Raw genomic sequence first — 23,222 nt, 5'->3', positions numbered from 1 at the left:
AGAGGAAAAATGGATCTTGTTCGCCAGCAGAATGCAGAATATGGGAAGCATGGCTCTGTTATGATTCTGCATTTTTGTTTTTTGAAATGTTGTAAAGTAGAAGGCTGTTGGAGCCCTGCAGTCCGCTGAAGGATCTGGCCAGGTTTGCCGAGAGGCACCAGATGCGATTTCCTTAAATCGTTGCTCGCAGCAGAATCAAGCTTATTTTCGCCCAGCCAGCCGATCCAGAAATACCCACACTCGACCTAACTTATTATGGAGCAAGTTTTGCTGAGATAGAGAGGGAGTGCCACAACCTGTTGCTATGCTTTATTCTCGGCGTTTGACCTCTTTATAAGATGGACGCCCTCCCTTCAAGCCCTTCCTCTCTCACCTTTCTTGCTAACTACCCTCAAGTCCCGTCACAGATTGACCACTTTCTTGTCATACCACTTGGAGCAGATTTGGGTGGGTTCTGGATACTTCTACGCTACCTGAACAACACGGGTTACAGAACAACACCGAAAAAAAAAACAGCAAACTGACGCTTTCTCTGAGAGAAGCAAACGAATCCAGTCGCCCAATTCCTCTCCACCTCTCTGCTTCTGCAGCGCAATTCTAGGCCATGGGTCAAGGAAAGCGGCAGCAGGAGGAGCAGCAGGAGCGTCTACAGGCTCACGTCTCTGGACAGGCGAACAAGCCTATGACGGCGCCCGCGCATGCTCTGAGCTACGCTGATGTCGAGAAAGAGCTGCAAGTCGACCATGAGGTTGGCCTGACTCCTGAGGAGGCCAAGAACCGTCTGGAAATCTATGGGCGCAACGAGTTCGGCGAGCAGGAGGGCGTCCAGCCGCTCAAGATCTTGATTGGACAAATTGCCAACGCGTTGACTTTGGTAGGTTGATTCCTTGTGTCTTGTTGTCGAAAGCTTCGATCCCATCGATCTCCCGCAGTTTTGTCTTTATTGCATCCTTTTCCTCATTGGTTCTGCTGGTTGGGCGGTGTGCCGATATGCACGCAGCGGAACCCAACGGGGGCCGACTTAGCCGTTCGTCGACATTGCGTGTTGAAACCCGACGACCGCGTGCCGCTGGATGGGAGGAGAGAAGCAGTTACACGACCTTTCCATCTTGAGTTCTTTCTCATTCATGGTCGGGGGACGTGCCGAAATGCACTGAGCGGAGCCCAACTGGGGGCCGAGTTCGCCGTTTGCTCACCATGCGTGTTGAAACCTGACAACTGCATGCTGCTGGACCATAAAGCAGAACCAATCAGACGGGCCTTTCGCAACCTCAAGTTGATGAAAAGAAATATTTGCACGAGGAGCAGGGTGCAAAATGATGAGCCTGGAGAGAATTTGATAGCGAACAACCCTGGCTAACCAACCACCCCTCTAGGTCCTCATCCTCGCCATGGTCGCCTCGTTTGCCATCCAGTCCTGGATTGAAGGCGGTGTTATCACCGCCGTCATCGTCTTGAACATCGTCGTTGGATTCCTACAGGAGTTCAAGGCCGCCAAGACGATGGATTCGCTGCGCTCCCTTAGCTCTCCGACCGCACAGGCCGTCCGCGCCGGCGCCAATCAGACCGTCGTCACCGCCGAGATCGTGCCCGGCGACGTCGTCGAGCTCAAGACCGGTGACACCGTACCCGCCGACGTGCGCCTCGTCGAGGCCGTCAACTTTGAGACCAACGAGGCCCTGCTTACCGGCGAGTCGCTGCCTGTCCGCAAGGAGACGGCCACCACGTTTGCGGCCGATACGGGTCCAGGAGACCGCCTCAACGTCGCGTACTCGTCGTCGACCGTCACCAAGGGCCGCGCGGTTGGCGTCGTGTTCGCAACGGGCATGTTCACCGAGATTGGCCAGATCGCGGTCGCGCTCCGTGGCAAGAGCTCGCGCCGTCGCGAGCCCAAGAAGAGGCGCGAGGACGGCTCTGCTAGCTTCCACCGCTGGGTCGAGGCCTGGGGTCTCACCTTCTCGGACGCCGTCGGCCGCTTCCTGGGCGTCAACGTCGGCACGCCGCTCCAGCGCAAACTCTCCAAGCTTGCCCTGCTGCTGCTCGGCACCGCCATCGTCTGCGCCATCATCGTCCTCGGCGCCAACAGCTTCAGCAACAGCCAGGAGGTCATCATCTACGCTGTCGCCACCGGCCTGTCCATGATCCCGGCTTCGCTCATCGTCGTCCTCACCATCACCATGGCCGCCGGCACTAAGCGCATGGTTCAGCGCCACGTCATTGTCCGCAACCTCAAGTCCCTCGAGGCCCTCGGCGCGGTTTCTAGTAAGCGTATCATATCCCCCGCACCCAAGAACAACGGCTTAACTTGCCACCAGATATTTGCTCGGACAAGACTGGAACCCTCACTCAGGGTAACATGATTGTCAAGAAGGCCTGGATTCCCGGCCGGGGAACCCTCTCGGTCGGCACAACCAGCGAGCCATTCAACCCCACGGTCGGCACTATTGGTCTGACGCCCGAACAGCCGAAAGACATCAAGTTCAGCGCCGAGAACCCTGAAGGTGACACCGTCGACACTGCCCAGCTTCCCACAAAAGATGTGACTGTCTGTGAATATCTCAATGTTGCCTCCCTCGCCAACCTGGCTACCGTCCAGCAGGTCGAGGGCGAGTGGCAGGTCCGTGGTGATCCCACTGAAATCGCTATCCAAGTCTTTGCCTCGCGTTTCAACCGGAACCGTCTGCGTCTCTGCCACGGCAAGGACGCCGAGTGGTCCGAGGTTGCCGAATTTCCCTTTGACTCTGATGTCAAGAAGATGTCCGTCATCATGGAGCACAAGCCAACCGGCAAGCAGCACCTCTTCACAAAAGGCGCCGTCGAGCGCGTCCTCACCTCTTGCCCGCGGTACGTCGACGGCGACGAGGTCAAGGAGCTTACCGAAGACGTCAAGGAAGACACCCTCCGCAACATGGAAGCCCTCGCCCGTCTCGGTCTCCGTGTTCTGGCGCTTGCCAGTCGAACTGACATTCCCCACGTCAAGCACAACGAGGCCGAGCTTGAGCGCAGCACCTTTGAGAAGGATTTCATCTTCCGCGGTCTTATTGGTCTCTATGATCCTCCCCGTCCCGAGTCCGGCCCGTCTGTCCGCAAGTGCCACGAAGCTGGCATCAGCGTCCATATGCTGACTGGTGACCATCCCGAGACTGCTCGTGCCATTGCGCTTGAGGTCGGCATTCTGCCGTCGCGCATGTCCGAAGTCGCTGCTGATGTTGCTCGTACCATGGTCATGGCCGCTTCCGACTTTGACAAACTAACCGATCAGGAAATTGACAACCTCCCCATATTGCCTCTTGTTGTTGCTCGCTGCGCGCCCCAGACCAAGGTCCGCATGATTGAAGCCCTCCACCGTCGTAGGGCCTTTGTTGCGATGACTGGTGATGGTGTCAACGATTCGCCTTCCCTGAAGCGTGCAGATGTGGGCATTGCCATGGGACAGGCCGGATCTGACGTCGCCAAGGAAGCATCTGACATTGTCCTTACGGACGACAACTTCGCCTCTATTCTCAACGCCGTCGAGGAAGGCCGCCGCATGTTTGACAACATCCAAAAGTTCATTCTGCATGTCTTGGCCGAGAACATTGCCCAGGCTTGCACCCTTCTCATTGGCCTTGCGTTCAAGGATTCTCGCGGCATCTCGGTCTTCCCTCTTGCCCCCGTTCAGATCCTCTGGATCATCATGATCACCTCGGGCATGCCTGACATGGGTCTCGGCTTTGAGATTGCCGCGCCCGACATCATGCAACGCCCGCCCCAGAACCTCAAGCAGGGTGTCTTCACACCGGAGCTGCTCATCGACATGGTCGTCTACGGTCTTTGGATGTCGGCGCTCTGTATCTGCTCGTTCATCGTCGTTCTCTACGGATTCGGCCGCGGCGCGGCTGATCTCGGCGACGACTGCAACAATAACTACCACGAGAGCTGCAAGGTCGTCTTCCGCGCGCGCGCCACCACGTTTGCCTGTCTGACCTGGTTTGCGCTCTTCCTCGCCTGGGAGATGGTCAACCTGCGACGCAGCTTCTTCCGCATGCAGCCCAAGAGCAAGCGCTACTTCACGCAGTGGATCCTGGACGTCTGGCGCAACAAGTTTCTGTTCTGGTCCATCATCGCTGGCTTCGTCACGATGTTCCCCATCATCTACATCCCCGTCATCAACACCGTCGTCTTCAAGCACGCGCCCATCTCGTGGGAGTGGGCGGTCGTCTTTATCGAGGCCTTTCTCTTCTTCCTCGGCATTGAGGCGTGGAAGTGGGCGAAGCGCGTCTACTTCCGCCGTCAGGCACGCAAGAAGACGGCCGACCGTAAGGGCGGCGATCTAGAGGAGCGTGTCTTTGGCCACTACTTCCGCTCCAACACGCACAGCTCGGCGGGCTGCAGTGACGAGGGCCCAGTCGAAAAGAAGCACAGCAAGAATGCCGGAGCTCAATAACACATGCCCCCCGGTCCTTTCGTCTCGCGATTGAGACGAGATGGCGGAGGTTGTCAATTCCTTTGGTTTGTGGCCAAAAGAAATGTAAATATTGTGTGTTTTGATCTTGCATTCCCACCCCAAGTTTGCCATGTATTGTTTTTCCTGTTGTTTTGATTTCGCATACTCTGTTGCGCCTTTGTGCGAGCAGAGTCCCCAAAAATCGTTTCACTCAATGTGGTCACGCACAGCTTTGAGAGAAAAGGTTTTTTGGCATGAGCAAAAAGTGCGTTGTTAGAGGCGAAAGGTTTTTTGCAGCAACGTTTTTGTAGAGCTCTGCGGCGACGAGCCGCAAGTATACTAGAGCAGATATGAGACGTCTTGTTTCAGCTATGAGCCGCGTAGAATATATGGCTAATTATTTATATGGATCTGGACTTTTTTGTGCTTTTGTGATGAACGAGCCTGATTTTGTCTGGCATTCTGGAGGCCTTATAGGCTGCGACAATCGTCCTAAGGCAGAATTCAATTGACTCACAGCCACAACATAAGCCTTAAGTGGCTGCCTGCTAGGCATCCGAATAAACATCTTTCCTGTATCTAATCAACGTATTTAGTAAACGCTTAAAGCTTGCGGAAAGCAGACCATCATTAACATTTTGCCATGTTTCATACTCGTCTCCAGGCCAGACTCCTTCAACTAGTACGCCGTGCGTCACCCGGCTCTCATACAACAACAGCTACCCCTCCTCATCAACCCGGCGCCGTACAAACCATGGCGACGACGCCGACGGCCAGCAACAAGCTCGTCGCGCAAAAGACGCACTACACCTCGCGACCCGTCGACATCCCCGAATCGTTCCTGCAGACGCCGCCCTCCGCGCCCATCACCTTCCGGCACGTCCCCTTCGCCGACTCGGCGCTGCCCGAGTACGCGGGCTGCCTGGCGGTAGTGCTCGACAACGTATTGGCGGAGGAGGAGTGCGGCGAGCTGCTGCGGCTGGCCGAGGCGTCGTCGGACGACGCCGCGTCGCCGTGGCGCCCGGCGCTGGTCAACGTCGGCGGCGGCTTCGAGGTGTCCGTGGCGGACTACAGGAACAGCGACCGCATCATCTGGGACAGCCAGGCGGTGGTGGACCGGATCTGGCAGCGGTGCTTGCTCGCCCGTGGCGAGGGCGAGGGTGAGTCGATCGCGGGGATGCTGAGCGAGACGCCGGGGAATCGGGGCGGTGGGAGGTGGGCTTTTGAGCGACTGAATGAGAGGATGCGGTTTTTGAAGTACACCAACGGCCAGTTCTTCAAGCGTACGTTTTGTCATCCCCGGTTGGTTTGTAAGGAAGTGCTAACGAGGGGAGGACAGCGCACTGTGATGGCAAGTATGGCTTCGTGGAGGACGGCGTGGAGTTTGAGACGCACTACACGCTGCATCTGTACCTGAACGACTCGGCGGCGGCGGAGGGAGGGGACGGATGCGTGGGGGGCGCGACGTCGTTCCTCTCGCAGGATTTGACGCGCAGGCTGGATGTAGAGCCTAAGGCGGGCAGCGTGCTGATATTCCAGCATAGGGGGCTGCTGCATCAGGGCGCCGAGGTGCTGGGCGGGACAAAGTACACGATGAGGACGGACATTGTGTACCGTTGGGTGCCGGAGTAGGGGGCATTTGCGTGGTTCATGGTAGAATCTAGGTGATCTCTAGTACTGGATGGATAAGCATGTGGGGGAGTCCTACATCTTAAGCCAAATGGCGAACAAACTTATTATTCAAACGTGTTATCGTGAGGACCGGAGCAGTCACCCTTGCCCAGCTTGCCCAGTAGAGATACATGTATTCCCCGAGGGTAGGCTCAGCCTCTCCTAGATTACATTGGTGGCAGTAAATAATCCCGGCGACAGTGACTCGAAATCTAGCAGCAATGCATTATGGATGCATGTTTGCATGCAGGACCGCTCCTCGACGAATTAGACCTGATGCCACATGCATCCGGACCCAAGGGACACAGCAAAAGTCCCATTGTGTTTTATTGTATCCCCCGAGGCTATAATTTCCCCGCACTTTGTGTCTATCCATGAAAAGAAGAAAAAGCAAGAAGAGCAACACACTCTACCATCAACAAAATTCTTCGTCTTGTCCTTGCCAGGAAGCAGCTCTGCCCACCCTCCTTCTCCACAACTCGGCTCAACATGCTTACCACAGACTTTACGGGAATCGATGCCATAGAACGATTGGTGGGCAAGATAACCGAAGACGCCAAGGGGTTTACTGCCAAGCTGCGAGGGTTCCACGGCCAAGGCAACGGGAACGGCGCCGCGTCGCAGTCGTCGGAGCTGGTCAAGCAGGGCCTCGCCATCGCCAAGACGTGCGGGCAGCTGCAGGCCCTGGTGACGGAGCCGGGACACTGGGTCAAGGACGTGGCCCGGTCGTACTTTCCGAGTGTGGCCCTGTCGATTGTCATCGAGCTGGACATTGCAAACCGCATCGAGGTTGGGCAGAGAGGCACTTCTCTGGGGCAGTTGGCGAATGCTTCGGGTGCATCGCGTGCTCTCATTCGTACGAGTCATTATCCAGGAAGAAGGGGAAGAAAAAGAAGTAGTGCAAAGGCTGACCTGCTGCAGAGCGAGTGATGAGGCAATGCACCCATCAATCCATCTTTCAAGAGGTTTCGCCGGGGATGTATTTCCACAATAGGCACTCGCTTCTCCTGCGAGACAAGAACCTTTCTAGCTGGTACCACTACCTGTAAGTAAATATCGGGTAATTCTAAGGGGTAACTCGGTGCTTGACAAGCTTGCTCAGTTCTGAGGACGTACTTCGCTGCGCGACGTATTTGCCGGAGACGCTGCGCGAGAACAATTACAGAATTGGAGCAGACGACAGCAAGGCTGCTTTCTGCAAGGCTTTTCAAAGTGAGTGAATGCTCCTATAAAAGCGCCGAGCAAAACAAATGTCAGCCTGCAAGCTCACTCGGCAGGTTGAGCGCACCCACTGACCGGCCACTGACTGCTGGGGCTATTTGCAGCCGAGCTTCCGCACTACGAATATTTTTACAAGGTCGATCCCAAGCGGGGCGAGAGATTCACGCGGGCCATGACCTCGACTCACAGCGGACCCCTGGGCGCGCTGATCGAGACTGCGTATCCCTTCTGGGAGCTGCCGGCCGGCTCTACCGTGGTGGACGTCGGCGGGGGCAGCGGGAGACTGGCAATTCGGCTGGCTAAGCTCCAACCGCACCTCTACTTCGTGATCCAGGACCACGCCAGCGTCGTGGAGGCCGGGAGGGAGGCGGCTGTTGAGGATCTGCGCGCTCCGGAGCTGGAGGGGAGGATCACCTGGGAAGCGCACGACTTCTTCACTGCGCAGCCGCGGAAAGCCGCTCCGGTCTATATGCTAAGCCGCATCCTGGTGGACCATGGTGACGAGTAAGTTTGAGTCCTGCGCGAGTCGGCCGTTGCGACGTTGGCTAACGTCATCACTCCGTTACTTCAGGAGCTGCGTGGCCATTGTCAGGCACGTCGTGGCGGCGATGGAGGCTGGCACATCCCGCCTGCTGATCAACGACTTTGTCGACCCGGGCAAGTTTGGCGAGGATCGCCATCGCGGCTTCGATCAGCAGGACATGCTGATGATGTGCGCGTTCAACGTGCTGTCTCGCAGCCAGACGCAGTGGGCGGCGCTGATGAGGCGTGTCGACGAGAAGCTGGTTCGGAAGCGGATTTGGAGGGCAGACGACGGGTCTGCGATTCTAGAATTTGAGCTGAAGAAGTAGCGTCACGTATTATTGATGCCGGACTGTACATACTGTCGATGGCTAGTATGCGCCGCCATGTTAGTCGATCACGAAACCAGTGGTCGCCTTGAGGTAAATAGTATATACAACGAACAATATCTAACTAACAAAGCATGATCAATGTGCCCAATCTTTTCTAGCGCAGTCTAATATTTCGTAACTTTTTCATAACGCTATCTACTTTTCTTGCGTCCATCGCCGTCCGGCCGATAACCTCACTTGGCCCGCTGTCGACGCTCCCTCCTCCAGCGCATCCCGTACACGAACTCGGCTGCCAAGAACACGCTCATCCCCGCCGTCAGCACCCCCAAACCCAAAAACGTCGCCGCTGGGCCAAAGTCCTGGATCATCACGTCGCCAAACGCCACGCCCAGCGCCGCCATCCCGCACCGCACCAGGTTGTTCACCGCCGTCGAGCTCGCGCCCTTGCCCGGCGACAGGTCCGACACGAGCGTCGTGTTGATCGCGAACACGGCGTTGGACGTCGCCGCAATCACAAATTGGAGGAGGAGCGGCACGGCGATCCAGCCGGGCGCGGAGGTGACGGGGAGGCGCAGGACGGTGAAGCCGTAGGCGGTGGTGCAGAGGACGAAGAGGAGGGTGATCCAGGGGGTGTGCCGGAGGCGCGCGTGCTCGAGGGGGAAGTCGACGGGGAGGTCCTTTTTGTTCTTGGACGGAGGGCGCGCGGAGGGGAAGCGAGCGAGGTAGGAGGTCTCGGCGGCGAGGAACTCGCGAGTCATGAGCTTGCCGGCGACCACGGAGCCGACAATGGTGCCCAGGCCTGCGCAGTCAGTGCCAGCCCGATTCTTCTAGGGACTTTTCACGTACCATTTGGCAGAAAGGTGACACCGAGGAGCAGGTCGCTCAGGTTGAAGAGGTCCTTGAAGAGCCCGGTCGTGGTGGCCACGACGATGCTCCAGACGGCGTATACGGCGCCGCCAAAGAGCAGGCTCACCAGGATGTCCTTTTCGCGGAGGAGCAGCACCGGCTCGAGGAAGGTCTTGAAGCCGACTTTGGGGCGCGGTCGCGCGGCCTCGGGCTCTTCGAGCTTGGTGTCGCCGAGGATGGCGTGGCCGAGCAGAGGTCGGTAGATGCCGGTCAGCTTCAGGGAGCCGTTGCCGGCGATGGAGCGGAGCGTCTCCGGGAGGATGGCGGCGATGACGAGGAGGACGAGGGAGGAGGCGATGAATAAAAAGACAAAGACGGAGCTGTGTCATGGTCAGTCGTTTGTTCAATGTCTAGGGGAGGAGGTTTCACGCACCGGAAGCCGAGGAAGTTGGCGAGCAGGCCGCCAATGACGGGCCCGACCGCGATGCTAAAGTTCCGAACTGAAAACGGCGAACGTTAGCGAAAGATACAGCTCTGGATCTCTTGTCAACGTACTGGCTTGGTAGAAGCTGATGAATGCACCACGCTCATCCGGCGTCGCAATGTCTTGTATAACGCCGTTGCCTGTCGGGAGTATTAGCACCACGTCGTCAATTGCTGCGCCTGAATCCACGGTACCAATGCTAACGGTCGAGGCACTCCCCGCTGCCTGCAAGCCTCTGAAAACGAGGAGCACGGGAAAGTTTGGCGTGATGCTCAGCACAATGTTGGAGATGATGTACACGGAAAAGGACAACAGGTACACCGGCCGGCGCCCGATGGTGTCCGAGAGGGAGCCCCAGAACAGCGGCGAGATGCCCTGCACGACCAGGTACGACGTGATGGTCAGCCCGACATCAGCGAGGCTGACGTGCAGATCCTTTTGACCAAGTTAGCGGGCTTGAATGTATGCGTGGTGGTATGGGATGAGGCCGAACGGGGGATGGATACCTCAGCAATGGCAGAGAGCGACGGCAGGTAGATGTTGGACGACAAGCCGGAGAAGAGCCCAGCTACTCCGATGATGATGACAAGGTACCACTTGACCCGTCTCGAGTACACATGGAACGGAATGTCCGCCGGGTCCACCGCCGTCACCACCGCGTCCGGCTCCTCCTTGGGCCTGTCCTCCTGCCGGTCCTGCTCGAACTGCTCTACACGCTGCTGCAGCACCCCGTTCGACAGCCACTCTCGCCTCTCATCTGCCGCCGTCCCCCTGACGGACCGGGTCGTGCTGATCGACCGGCGCTGGGCGCGCGACAGCCGCGAGTACGCCTCCTGCCGGTCGTCGCTGTGCGCCGGCCACTCCCGGTCGTAGCTCGGGTCCGGGAGGAAGACGAGCGCGGTGTGGCCCGCGGTCAGGAAGACGCCGCGGCCGACCTCGCGCCAGCCCTCGACCGAGGTGAGCCGCTTGGCGGCGCGGGCGGACGCCGTCGTCGCCGCCGTCACTGTCTTCGTCACCTCAGGGAAGCCGTCATCCATGGTGTTGGTGCTGTGGTCATGTAACTGCTACTTGAGACGAAAGGTAAAAAAAACACCCCAGGTTGTACATTGAAAGAAGAAAAAGACGACTCTTGTACATATACTATAGACTGTGCAAATCTGCTCGATTATGCCATGGTGCCATGTTGATCCTCAGTGTTGGAACGGAAATGTTTCCCTTCCCTTCCTTGGACTGACGCAGCATAATACAACATGGACAAGTCATGAACCCTGATAGGACTACGGATACCCTTTGGGTCTGGTATCCTGTTTTGCGACGGCCGGGATGCTACGTCTCCGGGATTTGCCCACCGCGTTTCATGCCCATCGGCTCCACGGAGATGGCTGATCCCCCCCCCCCCCTCGGGAACCCTATTAATAGTCTTGGCAAAGAATTTGTATTCGAAGATCTGCGCTCGATATCTTTTTTTATTTGCTTTTTATTTAATTTAATTTTCATTTCTTTCATTATCCTGTGTGTGTGGTCCAGGTGAGCGGTTCCGCTCTTGTTATCTCTACTCTCCCTCGCGTCCTCCCGCCGCCGCGGCCGCCGCTGCCCGTCGCCTCCTCCAGAAGAAAATGAATAAACCAATGGCTATCAACGCGCCCGCGGCGCTGGTGATGCCGGCGACGAAGCCTACTGCCTTGATGGGAATGATTGCCTTGCCGGCGGCGGCGCCCGTAGTTGACGAAGTAATTGGAATGAGCGCTTCGCTCTGAGTGGATGACAGGATAGTGTGCGACGATGCAGGAATCTGCCGCGAGGCTGTGGCAGTTATGGTAGGGCCCTTCACAGTGAGCGTAACCGTCACCGTAGGAGAAGAGACTCTGTAAACAAGGTGAGTGAGCGTGCAATCTAGGTCGGAGAGGGGGTGTTGGTCATACGTTGGCCTGGAAGTTGGCAACGAGGTCGACTTGGCAGAGCCGGGCGATGAAGGCGTCGAGACTTCTTTTTCCGGCGAGAGAAGCCGTGTAGGCGAGTGTTTTCCCGACAGCGGCGATGTGCGCGTAGGAGAAGGTGTCCGGGTCCTCGACGTCGACGGGCTCTTCACTCTGGTCGTCGACTCCTCGCGCCGCCGAATGCTGCGCAGCTGCAGCGGCGCCGGAGCGGGTTTTCGTCTGTCTGGTCTCATCTCTGTCTGGTCTTGAGTTGTTTGGAAGACTCTGAATTCACGGACAGCTTTTTTCTTGCGTTGATTATTTGAATTAAGCTCGGTTTAAGCTGTCTGCTCTGCCGTTGTCGAGTTGCTGCTGGCCATGATTCGCAAGATTGCAACCCCCCAGTTGCGCTGCAACACCGTCTTTTGCTGGATGGGCCCTTCAGACCTTGTTGCGCTATCATGGAGGGAGAGAGGGGGGTCGACCCGTCGCGAGAACATGTGAAACCAGGATGGTGTTTGCATAGCATGAAAATGCGCAGAGTCAAAACTTTCGTAGCGATTCCGCACGTGGTGCAACCCGAGTGCTGAATGAATGGGCCCAACTTGTCCATCATTACGACTTCGGTCGCCGAGCGATAGGGGAACTCCTTTCAGCCGTGAGTACACGTCATTCGATGAAGCATTGGAAATATTGCGCTTCAGTAGCGAAAAAGTCGCCTATTCTCGTCTCGTCGCGGACTAGGAGTGCCGATTCGGGTGAAACACGGGGGAAAGGGCGTGGTGTCCGGGGCTTTCCAGTGGCGTTTTACGTAGGGCAGTGATGGTTAGTTGGCATGGCATTCTAAATTGATCGTCTTCCATTCAACAAGTTCGCCCTATGGAGGAGGCTGGTCTCGTCAACTTCGCGAAACCTGCGAGGGCCGGAATAAAGCGCGTCGCACTGACGGCGCTCCGGCCGGCCCGGGTATTAGCGAGCAAAATAGAGATAGACATAGAAATAAAATCAGAAATAAACATAAAGGTTAAGAATCACGTAATACCCATCCATCGCCAGCTCTTTTGAGGAGTCGTTCCGACGCTGTTATCTACCTGTATGGATGGGTAGGGTAGCGTCCAAGTTAAAAGTGGCGATGGGCATCATCGTCCAAGCTCCCAGTGCAACCGAGTCCGACCTCAGGTGGCAGGCCAATCAAGCGGCGCCCATATACGATTACACGCGCTCTGTGTCGCTCCGACGACGATGGCACGATAGATGCATCATGCTGCTAAGGATTTAGAAGGATGGGTTTCCAAGTTGCGGCTCAAGGAAACCGCACGTTCGCCAAGGGGCGGCCTATTAACTATCTGCAAAGGCGATTCATGCAACCTTGTCGCCAAGACGCTGGGCGATGAAACTCTACGCTAGTGTTTCCTAACTGTGCCGCTACTTCCGAGGGGCTGCTGCCCTACGCCGACGCTATTAATAGCCCGGTCTACTATGCATAACATGGGATTGGCTTATTGCGTTCTTGTCCTCTTTTCTTTTTTCCTTTTTTCCTAGATGCGAAAGAACAACTCCAGGGAACGGTGTTGAAACTGTGGCGTTGTGGCGTCTACAGCGAAACGACCCTGGCCTCACCTTCTTCGAGAAAGAGTTCTTCAATTCGAGGTCTAGGCTTGCCTTGAGAGTTTGGAGGGGTTCTGAGGGGCTCGTGAACTGGTTTGGGGCCTCAAGAGGAATAGTATAATAGTCCACGATGAAGGCAAAAAAGTGAACAAGAGAAGAGACAGATCCTCAACCTAAGACAAAATTTCATACTCAGCATTGTGCCTCATGTTGAACCCAACCCCTCGCGTCAAGTCGGCCTCATGGCTCGGCCTTGTACTATTATCCTGCTTGCCATTCCTTGTCGTCGCTGAAGAAGAACCGGCGCTCGCAAAATTCGGAGATGTGATCAAGGTTTTTGGGCAGGTGAGCATTAAGATGCGGCCCCGCGGACAATTGTCCCATACTTACGTGCTGTCTTATAGATGACCCGGACTGATCAAGACTTCACCGACGGACTCGCCCTGGATCTGTTCTCGCCAAAGAACCGCACCCTGGTGGTGACTAGCAACACGTCACCGCTGTCCGGAACGTTCGTCCAGGGTAGCACGGGCGAGGGTTGGGTGAACCTGTCCAAGTACAGCTGGATCATCAAGTTCAACGAGTCCGCCCGGGACCTGATCGCCAAGATCGAGCTGCCGTACGATCCCGTGGCGCTCGCCAAGGAAGGCGTCGACCCGGCCAACACCTACGTGGGCACCCTGGCCGCCGACAAGAAGTCCTGGATCGTGTCAGAGACGCAGAGAAACGTTCACGTGTGAGTTTTTCCACTGCATAAAACTTGATTGGGTCCGACAGAGGCTGATGGACGTAGCACGGAGAATAAAACGCGAATCATCAAGATGACGTCCATGGACGGCGAGTACATGCTGCTCGGGCGCAGGTCGGCTGACACAGCCAACATATTCGTGCAGTACGGCCAGGGCGCCACCAGGACGGTCAACGTGACCGCCGGCGCCGGCGACGCCCAGGAGGCTGAGTTCGTCGACGGATTGCGCTTCCGCATCCAGTCGACAAAGGCGTTTGCGCTCAACGCCGACATTCCTTTCGGCATCGACGCCAAGGCCATCCCGGACTCTTACAAGGCGCTAAGTATGAGCAACTCAAGCACTGAACGTCCCATGCATATTCGGCTTCTAACCTGTCGCTACCATCAGACTCGTTTGTCTGGAAGATCAACTCGACGGCGCCAACCAGCGAGGTCTCTGTGAACATGACGTTTCCAGGTGAGTTGTGCCCCTGCAATGTATCTAGCCATTCACCATGACTGATTCTTGTTCACAAGTCAACGAGGACATCTTGCGACAGCGCGTCTCACGCGAGGAGGCCAAGTCCGCCCGCCTGCTCGTCGCCTGGCGCGAAGTCGAGGCCAACACCACCGCGCGCTTTGAGCCGCTCAAGACCCAGCACTTTGACAAGTACGCCAAGGTCGTCCACGCGCGCGCCGCGGGCCGCCCGGACGGGCAGTACGTCGTCCTGGTGGCCGCGGCGGAGGCGGGCCGCGCCAAGGATTGCAAGGCGCCGGCAAAGGGCGGAAAGGCAGTGTCCGAGGCCAGCGTCACAGGGCAGGAGGATTGTGAAAAGGAAGGGTCGTCTCCGGCGTCCGGAGCGGCCAAGGAGGGTTCGGGCGAGGAGAAGGGGGTTCCGGTGGTGTCAAGCGCAACTTCGCTTTCGGGCTGCCTGGCGGTGGCGCAGCTCCTACTTTTGGGGTTGTTGGTCCTCTGAGGTTTATGAGCAGCAGAAGGTGTCTAGTCAAATTGTATAGTAGGATAGCTTGCCCATGTATATTATTTGCTTCGACTCGGTCGCACTTCAGCGCAAAGAGGTCAAAGGCAGAAGTCGTCGCCGGGGTTGTCCGGCCATACTAAATCCACCAACCAGATTAAGCCTCCATAAAAACCGCCAATAGCTGTCTGACTGGCAGTCATCATGTCCATACCGGGGGCCAATGCAAGATCCCTGACTCTCAGGGAATTTTTTTTCTCCATCGTTTGGTTGTGCTTTTCGAGACCCCAATAGTAACTGCAGGGTAGGGCATGGGGCGCTAGAGATAAGTGAGACCCGGCAAAGTTCGGCGGCACTTACACCAGCGCGAAGACATCTACGCATGCGATGGAGAGCTCTTTATGAGGAACCGACAAAATCAGCCCGATTATCAAAGGCCGCTGCAACGTCTGGGTAGCCCAGCTCACGCATGTGCAGCTGACCCTTTTCCGCCATTCCACCCCGTCACCGCTCGAAAAATTCATCCCACTAGAAACCTGAAATTTGGTCTTCATCCATTCCCTTGGCACGAACCCTGCCGTCTCCCAGTCGATAATGCCCACGCCGTCTGTCCGTAGGCCACGATGATATCGTCGGGCCCAGGTCGCAGTGGTGGAAGACGAGGTTCGAGCAATCCATGCTCAGCGCTGGACTGTTCTTTCTGAGCGCCGCAGGGCTGCAGTCGATTTCTCGACCAGTTAGATAATATTCCGTGAGGAAGCCGCCGTCCAACGCCGCTAATGGCGTTCCTGGGGGCGGACATGGCGGCGAGCTCCCCGCAGATGCTGACGATCCTTTCGACAAGGAGCTGTCGCTGGGCGTCTTCCAACCGTGGCCACGCGCGGTCGAGAGTTAACCCTGGCACCCTGGATAGGAAATGGTAGTAGCGGCCGTCGAATTGTGCGTGGTACGGGGGTTTCTGGGATGGGAAAGTTCCATTTTTCGTTGGTGCATCTAGGCGAGCGTGACGTGCTCTCTGGTGGTCTGCGGTATGTCCAGAAGTCTTACCTTGCAGAAGGCATGGTCGCCGATGGAAAAGACGGCAGATGCATCGCCGGCGTCGTGAACCAGCTTGATCTCTTCGCCGTCGTCTTGTACAGGTAGCGGGTGTGAGCTGGGCGCGATCGTGTATCCCCATGCGCTTTCGGATGCACGCGTGAGTAAGAGGTTGCCCACCAATTAACCAGGAGTTGTCGCCAATTTCCCGAATAGACCCTTGAGCTGGAGAGGTTGCCATGTATACAACATGATGGCTCACTATCTGTAGGGCGGATATTTTTGAAGGTACCTGGAGGCGTTTGCCCAACGAAAAATAGTGGGTGCCTCAGGAGCTAAAGTCTGGGGAGCGGGAGGAGGTGTTCAGGTGGCTTGGTTAGTGCTGACAACGTTGATGAAGACGAGAGCCGGTGAATCGTGCCCCTGCCAAGCCGTCAGCAGCCGGAATAATGCAAATACTACGGAGAAAGTACCTGGCAAGTACTGACAGAGGGTTCTTATGTATAACTTAGTTTTTTCGAATATAAATTAGCTGACCCTCGCGTTGAAAGGCAAGTTGACGGAGCCGAAGCGCGCAACCCAGCAACACCATACAATATGAAAAGCAACAGCATTTTTCTAGTAGTGCTAGCGGCATCTGCTCAGCTGGGAGCATCTGCTGCGGCTAGCATGAAAGTCAACAGCTTCAATGGGCCAGTGACACAAGACGAGCTCCAGTCATTCAGCAGCTACGTCGCCACGCTCCAGCCGGCTACCAACAACATCGGCAATCAGTGGGCTCAAGGTCACAGTGGCGAAGAGACGAAAGCCATGGGCCTGGTCTACTCCATCTCTGGACAGCAGGATGTGCTCGACAACATGCTGCGCTACTGCGATGCCGTCCTCTCACAGAGAAACGACCTGGCCAAGGCGCCAAATGGGCAGTACAGAATTTGGACCGGCGACATCGCGCCCGTCTGGCCCAAAAACGTTGATACGAAGCCAATCTCGACTGGCGGCGAGCAGGGCGACCCGGTCGGCCATTTGGCGTCCTGCGCCCATCTGATACTGAAAAACACAAAGCTGTACGGAAAGACCGTCGCGATCGGTGACAAGTACGGCTACGGCAAGACATATCTGGAGCGTGCCAAGACGTATGTCAAGCAGGCGGACAAGGCAATGACGGGCCACATTCTTTCTCGACTGCTCGACGTCTCGCGTGGCAACAAGATGTACTTCGCCAAAGACTCGCCGTACAAGGGTGGCACACCGGTGCCCTGGAACCAGCAGATGATGTTCACCTATGCCTTCCAGAACCTTGTGGCCGCGCATGCCCTTCTCGGCGACAATTCGGACCTGACCAGCAAGTACAGGGCCATCATGGCGGCGAACCTCGACTGGTTCTTCAACGGCGGCGGGGCGGAGGCCAAGAAGAGCAAGAAGGGCAGCACGGTCTATGACTGGGACTATGCCTTTGGGCAGGGCGTCGAGGATGTTAACCACGGGTCCCTCGACGTCGCCGGATTTCACCGGGCCTACACAGACGGCAGCTGGAACGTCACCACCACGCAGATGACCACGCTGGCGAATACCTTTGTCGACGTGATGCGGCTCGGAGGCGGCAAGTACGCGGGAACGGTGGAGGGCGGCTGCGGCGATGGCCACGCGAGCTGCATCAATTATGTGCGCAGCGGCTTCTTGCTCATGGCACAGTTCCGTCCGGATGCGTATCGTGATATGATGGTGGCCGACTTGAAGGAGGGGGGTACCACGACCAAGACGGACGTGTTTTCCCGGTTTCTGTGGGTGAAGAACGCACGGAGCGAGTCTAGCAAGCTCGGGTAGTATAGAAAGTAAAAACAGTAACTATAGTATCATGCCATTTTATCTAGTAAAACGCAGCATTTGTTGTGAGGGGAAATCAAGGCTGGATACGTCGTGCAAGCTCCGCAGCCGCCCAGCTGTGTCAAGCAGTTTTGAACATTTTCCCAGTGCTAACATTCGCCCTCTCCCATTTCTCGCCACTCATCAAGCAATACATCAACCGCGCTGGCCACTGAACATGGTGAAGCCACCAGAATGGCCACGGATCCCGCGCCTCAAATGTCCCATCTTTCCAGTACAGCACATGCTCGGCGAACAATGCGAACTGCGACATGAGCCCTGCTATGCTACCCTCACCATCGAGAATGAGGCGATATACCGGACAAAAGAGCTTCTCCACCATATCTTGCCCAACCCAGTAGTACCGCTGCACACGCTGCGGGCATAGAATCTCGTCGCCGCCGTCAAAGTCTGGATCAAGAGCTGAGAGATAAATATCGGCCAGTTGCGGCGTATCTCGGTATAGCACAACGGCCGTGTGCACCCTAGGATTGCACTCGATGGGGTAGATCTGTCTTGGCTTTTCGACGGAACCGTCTGTTGAAGGCTTGGCTATAAAGTCGAAGCTCAGGTGGCCAGTAAAATCATCTCCGCCGTGTTTTGCCACGGCTATTGTAAATTGACGCATGGGCTCGCTGAGCGATGAATTCTCAGGCAGAGCTGCGTAGTGCATCAAAAGGTCGCTGGATTGGCAGGCAACGAATGCGCTGACCCGGCCTCGGATGACCAATGCATGAGTACAGTATTCACTGCCTTGGATGAATTCTTGCGCAATGTAGGAGGAAGTGGCACCAAAACTGAGAGCAGTGATCCTGGACAAGGTCTCCTTCTCAGTCGACAGTGGTAGAAGTGGCATGTCAAGTCGAGCTGCATCGTCTAAGCCAATTGGCTTAATCAGGTATTGGTTCAACTCTGGCTTCCAGACAAGGCCACCACGCTCGACGAGAAACGAAGTCAAATCATGCTTGTCCTGAGTACTATGGCTTTCAGGTACTTTGAGACCTAGATCCCGCACATGGTCGATAAAGGCATCTTTCGCATCCAAAATATTCACGTGTTGAGGGTCGAATTGAACAGCCCTTGCATCAGTGAGCCGCTCCATCACACCCTTGGCGATGGAATCTTGCACCGCAGACCCGACTCCAGATACAGACACCCACAAGTCAATACATTCTGTTTTGGCAATGTGTACAATGGCTTGCACGTATTGCAAGGGCTTGCCAAGCTATGGATTCGGGTCTGCATCTGGTGCTGGCAAATGGTAAAACTTTCGGACGGCACGCGAAACTCGACCGCAAGCCAGGACATCAACATCAGCTCCAATCACAGTATGGCCTTGCTCATGGAACAGACGCGCAATCGCTAGGCCTTTAGACATGGACACTCCCGTGACCAGGATTTTCTTCTTTCGCTTTGTATGTTCAAGACGGCCCGCATGCTTGAAGACGGAATTGTATACAAAAATTGACAGGACCATCGCAGTCGTGAAAGGAGCAACACAAAGACTAAAGACAGAGCAGAAAAGAGTTTTTAAAGAATATGTCTGGCGTAGCTTTGCTTCATAGCGGCGGTAAGTTTGACGGATAGATAGTCTATCTGCCACATGTTGTAGGAGTCTCTCCATATATAAATGTCACAGCCAAGATCAAGATGTAGCCGTCATCGAGCTCGGGAGCTGTCTTGGAACCCCCACCCGCTTAATTTTTAGATGCATTGGCGCTTTAAGATGCTCGAAGTATAGCGTTCCCAATCGCTCTAGATCCTAGTTTGTTTCCGTAGTCTGTCGAGTGATAAGAGAAGCCAATACTAGCCACAATAAGCTTAAAAAACGTTCATCCCATCTCGAATTACACACTTTAAAGTGGCACTACTTGGTTATCTCAGGCGATCTAGTGAACTAATTATAGAAGACGATTTAGGATACAGACTCATCCAGTCCGACGCAGATAGTAACTTCGACACCGTCCTGCGAATCAATGAGCATCTACAGAAATCACCGCAATTGATCAACTTACCCGCATTCCGGTCGGCTCAAAACTCTCCATCAGCTCACTCTGGTAGACAAGGTCAGGGTTGCCACGCAAAGCGCTACCAGTCGCCGTCCCAGCCAAAGCATACGCCCGCCTCTTGCTCTCTACGTCGCTGCGGACATACGCCAAGTACGGTGGGTTGCCCGGCTTGATGACATTATCCGCCGCAATCACGGTGCCTTTTTGGATGAGGCCCAGCTCCTCGCACAGCTGCAAATCAGGCAGGTATGCGGGCTTGTAGTGATCGAGGAACAAAAAGTCCATCTGCGACAGCTGGCCTGCATCGTGCAGCGCGCGGATCGAATCGCTGCTGGGCCCAACCGTCACCTTGACGAAGGAGCTCAACCCTGCAAGCGCAAGGAAAGCACGGACGATGCTGGCAAATTCATCATTACTCTCTAGACAGTGGTACTCTTGGCCGCCGGCGGCCCGCGCGGCGTCACCGAAGAGGATCGCCGAGTACCCGACGTAGCTGCCGAGCTCAACCTATCCTCTTGGTCAGTAGGAATCTCGCCGGAAGGTAGACTGGTGCACTGTACCATGACTTTCGGGCGTGTCTCGTGAATCAATCGAGTCACTATGCTGCCCTTGTACGCTCCTACATTCATCAAGAACTTTTCTTGGCGCGCAAACTCATCGATGGCGTCGAGGATTTTCTGCGGACATCCTCTCAGCGACTCAATGTCTTTTCGCGACTGGACATGGCGTAGTAGCTGTGCTTCTCTCCCGTCGTTGAAGAACACCTCCTCTTGCTGAACATACGCTCTGGAGGGGTCGAAACTGTTGGGCGCGGACATGGTAGGCGAAGGAGATGAACAGTACGGAAAATCAGAGAAAAACGTTAGAAATTAGGCTTGTCTTGTAAGTTAAACGCTGCCTTTTAGCGGGTTCATCATCATGCTGGCTTCATGTTCCCTCACCCTAGTTGCTGGCACTTTGCATCGACGCACCCGTCTCCGCGCGTGAATGACGTTACATTCCACTACTTGCCACCTTTTCGATCGTTGGCGGTTTAGCTTCCTTATGCAATCGATCATAACGACCATAAATATGCGGCTCAGTCGATTTGCAGATTTCATGATCGACATCCCGTCTCGTCATTTTTAAACCGCACCACTTCGATTTATTGCCTAGGGTCCGCTGTCTTACATGATCATCGCCCGAGATAGGACGGATGAGGGGTTGGATCGGAGGCCACTTCTTCCAATGAAGGTTGCATCATTGCGCAAATGTATTGCTGCGTTTAATTCACGCGGGTGTGTGGAAGGTCCGCAGCGGTACGTGATTAGACTTCAATGGCGTACCTACAACGTCACCAGTCTGTTGAGGTGCGGAGAGTGTACTGCTGGAGTAATAAAGCATGAATTGATGATCGGTCGAATCCGGCGTATCTGATGGCGTAGTCTCGAACGGTGTTCCGTTCAAGATTCCAGCCTTGCGATTGTCGCAGCATGATTAACTCGTTAGGATCGTTCTGCGCCATGTGGTAGGTAATCGCACGCATAAGAAACATGTATATAATGAACACTTCTGCTCAAATATTGGACAGATATTAACTCAATCAGCGCGAGCCTTATCTATATAGCCTTATTTCTTAGAGCGTTCAGTGACACAACCATACAAAATGTCAGACTTTACGGCGTCCGTGGAACCCACAAGCAACGGCTTCGCAGTTTGCGGATACGAAAAGATTGAGTATGACTTTGAATTTCTCGACGGGGTTTTCCACGTGTCCAACCGGCAGTTGGCAGAGAGCTATCTCCCATGGGGACGTTGCTTGGCCATCATGAAGCTTAAACATTTACAATCTCTACGGGGAGCAGATCCAGCAATACTTTGACCACTATGCGATTGAGTTCAAGGTGCACAAGACTATGATTGGCGAAATGGCCAAAAGCATGGAAACCATGCTCAGCATCGTTGACTCGATGACCGAGTTTGGTGTGTACCGCAAAGAGCCTGTTCTGGTTGTGGGTGGCGGTCTTGTCACTGATGTAGCTGGGTGAGTGCGATACCAGGGACCGCCCAAGTTCTGAACTGACGGAGGCGCAGCTTTGCCTGCGCTGCCTACCGTCGAAGCACCAATTAAATTCCTGTCCCGACTACTGTTATTGGTCTCATCGATGCCTCCGTCTCCATCGAGGTCGCTGTCAACTATGGCTACTATAAGAATCGCCTGGGAGCCTACCACGCCCCTGTCAAGACCTTTCTGGACTTTACCTTCTTGAGGATTCTGCCGGAGGCCCAGATTCGTAACGGATTCGCTGAGCTGATCAAAATTTCCTCGTGCGCGCACAAGGGAACATTTGACCTCCCTGACCAGTACTGCGAGGAAATCATCCGCACCACGTTTGGCAGGCTGAGAGGGTCTACCGCCGAGCGGGCATTTATGAAATGCTAAAGCTGGAGACGCCCAACTTGCATGAACTCATGCTCGACAGAGTGATCGCCTACGGCCACACGTAAGAAATGCACTCGCCCTCGCTGCTACCATCGGGTTCACACCTAACTTATCTGTGCAAGCTGGTCTCCCACCCACGAGCTTGTACCTGACCCTCCTCTCCGTCACGGTCATGCCATTTCGGTTGACATGGCTTTTTCGGCCACGCTGAGCCTCGTCCGAGGCAAATTGTCCGAGGCTGATCACCAGCGACTTCTGAATCTGTTCTCGCGTGCCGGCCTGGCCATAGACCATGTCGACTTTGATGAGAAGTTCCTCGCCACTGCCACGGCCGCAATCCTCAAGACGCGAAACGGACAACTCCGTGCCGTTGTGCCTGTGAGTCCAATGGGCGTGTGCACATTCCTCAACGACGTCACCCACGAGGAAATGTGCGAGGCGCTCAAGTTCCATAAGAATCTTGTGAAGTAGTTTCCGCGCAACGGTGCCGGGATCGACGCATATGTTGACGCAAGCGACACGGGCTACACCTTGGACGGTCAGCCCATCGAGGGCATGATCCAGGAAGCGAAGGCCAATGACGACAAGGAGATTTATGCAGAATCGCATGAATTTCTGGCGCAGCCCTCAGACCTTCGTGTCCAAGCTTAGGCAGCTTTATGACATTTTGTCCCGTTCAACGATTACGATGGTCTCGTCACTGGTAGTTTAGGCGGGCTTTAGCAGTGCGTCCTCATGAATTTCAGAACGGCCAGCAGTTTGTCATCGAGCCATCTCGCAGCAAAACATATATGCAGTATTACACAGATGTTGCAAAGTAGGAATTGGCCAATGATAATGTCCACGAGCTCTGTTAACATTACCTGGTGATGTTCACGCAGCCTTGCGTAGTTGGTACAGCAGACTGGCGTAGGTAGAGCCGTTGCGTGCGGACGAATGTGGGCCGTTCATTAGTGGCAGCATATGCGGCGTTTGGGGGAAAGAGATGAAGATATTACGGGCGAATTTTACGAAGGAACGAAGCATTAACCGAGGCGAAGTACGATGGAAAGAGAAGTTTCTGCCTAGACGGCCGCTGGTGAGGTTAGGGGGGGAAGTGGTGTAACGCACGTGACCCAGGGATACATTTCTGAGGCACTCTGTGTTGTTTCTTGACCTTTTCC

General features: G+C 55.4%; 9 protein-coding genes across 9 annotated transcripts; 6 read left to right on the top strand and 3 right to left on the bottom strand.

The window, feature by feature from the left end:
- Positions 1 to 604: 604 nt before the first annotated feature.
- ISF_01146 (ATPase, P-type, potassium/sodium efflux, fungal) lies at positions 605 to 4,426 on the top strand (the record flags this gene model as incomplete). Its single annotated transcript, XM_018844753.1, has 3 exons — positions 605 to 874; positions 1,377 to 2,262; positions 2,316 to 4,426. 3 exons carry the CDS (start codon positions 605 to 607, stop codon positions 4,424 to 4,426), a joined length of 3,267 nt encoding a protein of 1,088 aa, XP_018709203.1.
- Positions 4,427 to 5,180: 754 nt separating this feature from the next.
- Positions 5,181 to 6,058, top strand: ISF_01145 (oxidoreductase domain containing protein; the record flags this gene model as incomplete). Its single annotated transcript, XM_018844752.1, has 2 exons — positions 5,181 to 5,709; positions 5,766 to 6,058. The coding sequence occupies 2 exons, from the start codon at positions 5,181 to 5,183 to the stop codon at positions 6,056 to 6,058; spliced, it is 822 nt and encodes a 273-aa protein (XP_018709202.1).
- Positions 6,059 to 6,586: 528 nt separating this feature from the next.
- ISF_01144 (O-methyltransferase) lies at positions 6,587 to 8,169 on the top strand (the record flags this gene model as incomplete). The annotated part of the gene is made up of 5 exons (XM_018844751.1): positions 6,587 to 6,953; positions 7,019 to 7,142; positions 7,200 to 7,309; positions 7,423 to 7,822; positions 7,890 to 8,169. The coding sequence occupies 5 exons, from the start codon at positions 6,587 to 6,589 to the stop codon at positions 8,167 to 8,169; spliced, it is 1,281 nt and encodes a 426-aa protein (XP_018709201.1).
- A 236-nt stretch (positions 8,170 to 8,405) lies between these two features.
- ISF_01143 (Major facilitator superfamily transporter) lies at positions 8,406 to 10,539 on the bottom strand (the record flags this gene model as incomplete). Its single annotated transcript, XM_018844750.1, has 5 exons — positions 8,406 to 8,971; positions 9,019 to 9,398; positions 9,452 to 9,518; positions 9,574 to 9,937; positions 10,009 to 10,539. The coding sequence occupies 5 exons, from the start codon at positions 10,537 to 10,539 to the stop codon at positions 8,406 to 8,408; spliced, it is 1,908 nt and encodes a 635-aa protein (XP_018709200.1).
- Positions 10,540 to 11,054: 515 nt separating this feature from the next.
- Positions 11,055 to 11,881, bottom strand: ISF_01142 (hypothetical protein; the record flags this gene model as incomplete). Its single annotated transcript, XM_018844749.1, has 4 exons — positions 11,055 to 11,305; positions 11,352 to 11,367; positions 11,425 to 11,678; positions 11,866 to 11,881. 4 exons carry the CDS (start codon positions 11,879 to 11,881, stop codon positions 11,055 to 11,057), a joined length of 537 nt encoding a protein of 178 aa, XP_018709199.1.
- Positions 11,882 to 13,233: 1,352 nt separating this feature from the next.
- On the top strand, positions 13,234 to 14,730 carry ISF_01141 (hypothetical protein; the record flags this gene model as incomplete). The annotated part of the gene is made up of 5 exons (XM_018844748.1): positions 13,234 to 13,371; positions 13,431 to 13,762; positions 13,820 to 14,097; positions 14,163 to 14,231; positions 14,291 to 14,730. The coding sequence occupies 5 exons, from the start codon at positions 13,234 to 13,236 to the stop codon at positions 14,728 to 14,730; spliced, it is 1,257 nt and encodes a 418-aa protein (XP_018709198.1).
- A 1,704-nt stretch (positions 14,731 to 16,434) lies between these two features.
- On the top strand, positions 16,435 to 17,589 carry ISF_01140 (hypothetical protein; the record flags this gene model as incomplete). The annotated part of the gene is made up of 1 exon (XM_018844747.1): positions 16,435 to 17,589. One exon carries the CDS (start codon positions 16,435 to 16,437, stop codon positions 17,587 to 17,589), a length of 1,155 nt encoding a protein of 384 aa, XP_018709197.1.
- A 1,954-nt stretch (positions 17,590 to 19,543) lies between these two features.
- Positions 19,544 to 20,455, bottom strand: ISF_01139 (catechol O-methyltransferase; the record flags this gene model as incomplete). Its single annotated transcript, XM_018844746.1, has 3 exons — positions 19,544 to 19,594; positions 19,644 to 20,144; positions 20,198 to 20,455. 3 exons carry the CDS (start codon positions 20,453 to 20,455, stop codon positions 19,544 to 19,546), a joined length of 810 nt encoding a protein of 269 aa, XP_018709196.1.
- An 827-nt stretch (positions 20,456 to 21,282) lies between these two features.
- Positions 21,283 to 22,710, top strand: ISF_01138 (2-epi-5-epi-valiolone synthase; the record flags this gene model as incomplete). Its single annotated transcript, XM_018844745.1, has 5 exons — positions 21,283 to 21,353; positions 21,451 to 21,660; positions 22,100 to 22,120; positions 22,182 to 22,526; positions 22,575 to 22,710. The coding sequence occupies 5 exons, from the start codon at positions 21,283 to 21,285 to the stop codon at positions 22,708 to 22,710; spliced, it is 783 nt and encodes a 260-aa protein (XP_018709195.1).
- Positions 22,711 to 23,222: the final 512 nt, after the last annotated feature.

Source organism: Cordyceps fumosorosea (genome assembly GCF_001636725.1).
Source record: "Cordyceps fumosorosea ARSEF 2679 chromosome Unknown scaffold_1, whole genome shotgun sequence".
Taxonomy (NCBI): Eukaryota; Fungi; Ascomycota; class Sordariomycetes; order Hypocreales; family Cordycipitaceae; genus Cordyceps; species Cordyceps fumosorosea.
Note: the sequence above shows the minus strand (reverse complement) of the source record. Positions and strands in the feature narration are given on the sequence as shown.